The following is a 4,527-nucleotide window of genomic DNA, read 5'->3' as shown; positions in this document are numbered from 1 at the left end:
ACTTGCACCTTCCCTCAAGCGGCTTTACCCACAAATGTTGTCTCACCACACAATTCATGGAAATCAAACCTTCTCCATCCGAATGGTCTGCTTGTTGGAACTCCTCCATTGCACACGCTGCTTCTCGCACCAAAATATTAGGATGAATAAAAGTTCTGTCATGGATCCAAGAATTTCTTCTAAACCAAATTTTTTGAGCCGTTACCACAAATAGACAAAAATTATCCCCTTCAAATCTTTGGAAAACAGCCTCTACAATGCGTAAAAAATCTGAAACCAAATAGGCACTTTTCTTGAATGCCTGAATACTAACCCCCCAAAGGACAGCCCCAAAGGATGTGGAAAATAGTCTCGACCTCCAAACAGCAAATAGGACACATTGGATCTGAAATCACCCTCTTTCGCTTCAAATTTTCCTTCGTGGGGAGTAAGTTTTTACACGCTCTCCACATAAAGTTTTTTCTTGCATTAGAGGTCTTCATACTCCATGTTCAACTTTCCTCCGTCCGCAAAGAACAACCTAGTTGCTTCATATCTTCCATCTCTTTCACAAGATGGTATGCACTACACACCGAGAAAATCCCATTACGTGTGCCCCACCAAATTTGTCTATCCGGTTGATTGGTGAGGCTTATGGGTATCATATTGATAATGTTGTGCAAATATCTACCTAAATTAATAGGCAAATAATTGTATGTTTTACCTGCAAGTGCACAAGGTCAACAGAATAATATATGGTGCAAGTACAAGATCATTCCCATGAGGATTGCTAAATTTTGCTTAAAAATAAATTCCTTAAGTAAAAAAAAACAAAGATTGAATTTTTTTTTTATTTGATAATAATAAAAGGTAGGACTTTGATATCCACCACTAATTATATCTAGCTAGTATAACAATATGACAATGCTTTGATCATGTTATGCATACTTTATGTTTGTCAACTTAAGGGTATGGGTGTCTACTCTTTAAGCTATTGATTTTCCTAAGCAACGAATTAGGCATGGGTATCTACTCTAATTCTTTTCTTTCTTAAAGGATTTAGTATGGGTGTCTACTAAGTTGTTCTTTAAGAAAGCATGAATCTGTGAAAATCGACAAACACATGAGGCCTAAGGCATGGGTGTCTACTCCCGGTTCCCCATGTTGATTAACCCAAGAACCCGGTGTGGATTTCTTTTGTTACTTACATTAAACCCAAGACTCGATCATCCAAATTAATTTAACTAACTAGTTTATACCACATGCATATGTTGATCAGACAAACATATATGAGGAATTCATGAAAGCAGGAATTAATCAATTAAATAGCATAACATAACCATCACAAAGGCGCCAATATTGAAATATTAACTAAACATAACTAGGGATTCAATTTAGCCATACTAAATAAATTAGCTACACATAAAACTGATGCTAAACATCTTCACAAAATAAAAGAAAAGAAAGGAAATGAATAAACCCGAAACTTGAACTTAAAGAGCTCATATTCTTCTCCTTACAAAGCATTCCTATTCTAAAGGCTTAAGGGTCTATTTATAGGCTTTAGAAGTCCTTGATAAACTAGTAAACCTAGGGACTTCGTAGGGTTTCAAAACCTATTACAATTGGGAGTTGGAAAACCCTAATATGGAAAGAATGACACTTTGGCCGCCACTTGAGATGTCTCCTGCGCACGGGTGAGATCGATCGCAACCCGTGTGCGTTCGATCGCTCCTGGCCTGCTTCGTGTGGTGTCTTCTCTGGTACTGCGCTCGATCGCAGGTATCCTGTGATCGATCGCAGTGTCAGAAGCTTCCATTTTTTTCATTTTCTCACTTTAAGCCCAAATCTTCCAGATTTACTTCATTTTCTTTCAAAAGCCTACAAAAGTATGGAAAATGCAAAAAGGAAGTAAAATAGCATGAATTAACTAAAATTAAAGGATTAAAATATGTAAGTTAAAGGCTAAAAATATGAATATTTTGGCACTTAACACACCTCCAAACTTATTGCTAGTCCCTTAACAATACAAAACAAAAAACAAAAAAGAGAAACAGAAAACAAAAAGATAAATCCATCTTTCTTGGGATGTACGATTGCATTTAGCATATACAACAAGCCTTTTAAACCTCTAGGGATTCCCTAGAGGACGAGTGAAGTCTCGTGAGGGTTTTCCAGAATGTTACCCATAAACATCATGCAAGAGTTCATGCTATCCAAAAATTAAAGTATCACTCAAAACCATGATTCTCATTCATTAGCAAGCTTAACAAGTTGAACTCCATCTTCATAATGAGTTGGAATTTTAAAATTTAATTACTTACAAAAGACATGCTAAGACATCACAAGTTTAAAAAAAGGGTAAAGTGAACTAGCACATAAATATGAAGTTTCCAATTGTTTCTAATGTGCAATGTCTCAATATCTCAAAGTTCACTGAAATCCCTATTAGAATGAACAACAATGGCATATATATATATATATATATATATATATATTTCTTTTCTTATCAAGTTGTGCAATGTTTGGCCCCCCTTAAGCTTTCTAATTGACCCATGTAACAAGTGTTAAGTCAATGACTCCCAAACCAGATGGTTTTAGGGCATTAGGTGTAGAGACACCCCTAGAACTTACTAACTCGAGTCAAAAAGGCTATGAAACCAAACTAACCATGACATTAACCAAATTAAAATTCTTCACCTTTTGACGTAAATACTCAATGCTTTGAGGCAAGAAGTCCAGTTACTCAATGAAAAGCTTATCAATGATCATTTTTTTTTTCTTTTTCACACATATATATATGCCAAGGTATCCATCTAATAAATCATCCAGTTTCACTTAAAACATAGAAACACACACATTAAAGTTTCATGTCATATTCCACAAATTATGTGCTAATGTGCTTGTGTAAGATTAGATCAAACATGTGAATTCTCAATTGAAAAACTCAATTATTAGATCATGTGTTCAAACTTTTAAGCTCATCAATGAAATCAAATCGCAATTTTTAAGATCAACCAAAATTTTAAGACAAACATGATCATGCATATATTTTTTTCTTTTTGATTTTTCACAAATAAAAATAAAATAAAACTGGGACAAAGTGTGTGTAAAGTGTCTCCCATACCCCCAAACTTAAATTACACATTGTCCCCAATGTGTCTAAATTAAGGAAAGAATTTACCCGGGATATGGACAACATAGTCCGGAAATGCATGGCTCCAAGCACACCCCCAAACTTGAATCGCAAGCACACTTGTCCCTGAAAAACAAGAAAACATGAAAACAAGTAAAATGAAAAAAAAATAAAACTAAATATGAAGTGAAAAACAACAAAATAACTGGTAAACTATGGGGTGCCTCCCATGAGCGCTAAGTTTAATGTCTTCAGCCAGACTTGTGGTCCACTCTTATTGCTGTCCTGAAGAAGATGCTTCTGATGGTGGTGCTACATATTGGACAGCCTGGAGTGCCAAATCTTGTGATGCCAAATCTCGATCTCGTGGTGCAAAGTTCACTTCAATGTATGGCTTCACTCTGTGTCCATTCACCTTGAATGATTGACATTTTTGTGGACTATAGACCTCCACAGCTCCATGAGGAAATACTTTGGTGACCATACAGGGGCCAAACCATCTTGACTTATGTTTTCCAGGCAATAGTCTCAATCTTGAATTATAGATTAATACCTTTTGTCCATCATGAAATTCTTTCCTGACCAGTAGCTTGTCATGGTATGCCTTGGTTCTTTCCTTGTAGAGCTTTGCATTCTCATAAGCATCATGCCATAATTCCTCCAGGTCATTCAGTTGTAGTTTCCTCTTGTCACCAGCTTGGTGCATGTTGAAGTTGAACTTCTTAATGGCCCAATATGCTTTGTGCTCCAACTCCACTGGTAGATGACATGCTTTCCCAAAAACTAATCGATATGGGGACATATCGATAGGCGTCTTGTATGCAGTCCTATAAGCCCATAGTGCATCATTCAAGCGTAGAGACCAATCCTTCCTGCTGGGATTCACTGTCCTTTCTAGTATGCTTTTGATTTCTCGGTTACTTATCTCCCCTTGACCACTGGTTTGAGGATGGTATGGAGTGCCAACCTTATGGGTGATCCCATACTTCTTTATCGAAGCAGCAAAAGCATAATTGTTGAAGTGGCTGCCGCCATCACTTATTATTGCCCTTGGCGTCCCAAACCTAGCAAAGATATTATCCTAGAAAAACTTCACAACCACTTTGTGATTATTAGTCTTTGAGGGGACAGCCTTGACCCATTTAGACACATAATCCTCACTCACAATAATATAAAGATAACCATACGAGTTAGGAAATGGTCCCATGAAGTCAATACCCCATACATCGAAAATCTCTACCACTTGAATATTTTGCAATGGCATCTGGTTTCTGGAGGAGATGTTACCGATTCTCTGGCATCTATCACAAGAGCTGCAAAACAAAAAGGCATCTTTAAACACATTAGGCCAAGAAAAAACAGATTGTAATACCTTATGTAATACCTTAAGCGCTGTTCTCTTGGCCCCAAAG

General features: G+C 36.8%; 1 protein-coding gene across 1 annotated transcript; it reads right to left on the bottom strand.

Moving 5' to 3' along the window:
* Positions 1-3,389: 3,389 nt before the first annotated feature.
* Positions 3,390-3,821, bottom strand: LOC132177957 (uncharacterized). Its single transcript, XM_059590429.1, has one exon. The coding sequence runs from the start codon at positions 3,819-3,821 to the stop codon at positions 3,390-3,392; it is 432 nt and encodes a 143-aa protein (XP_059446412.1).
* Between the last annotated feature and the right edge of the window lie 706 nt (positions 3,822-4,527).

This window comes from Corylus avellana, chromosome ca4 (genome assembly GCF_901000735.1).
Source record: "Corylus avellana chromosome ca4, CavTom2PMs-1.0".
NCBI classification, from domain to species: domain Eukaryota; kingdom Viridiplantae; phylum Streptophyta; class Magnoliopsida; order Fagales; family Betulaceae; genus Corylus; species Corylus avellana.
This window is presented reverse-complemented; position numbering and strand designations above follow the sequence as displayed.

Bases quoted from the DNA above. Each gene is read 5' to 3' on its own strand.
- LOC132177957 (XM_059590429.1), bottom strand. From the start codon at position 3,821: ATGCACCAAGCTGGTGACAAGAGGAAACTACAACTGAATGACCTGGAG.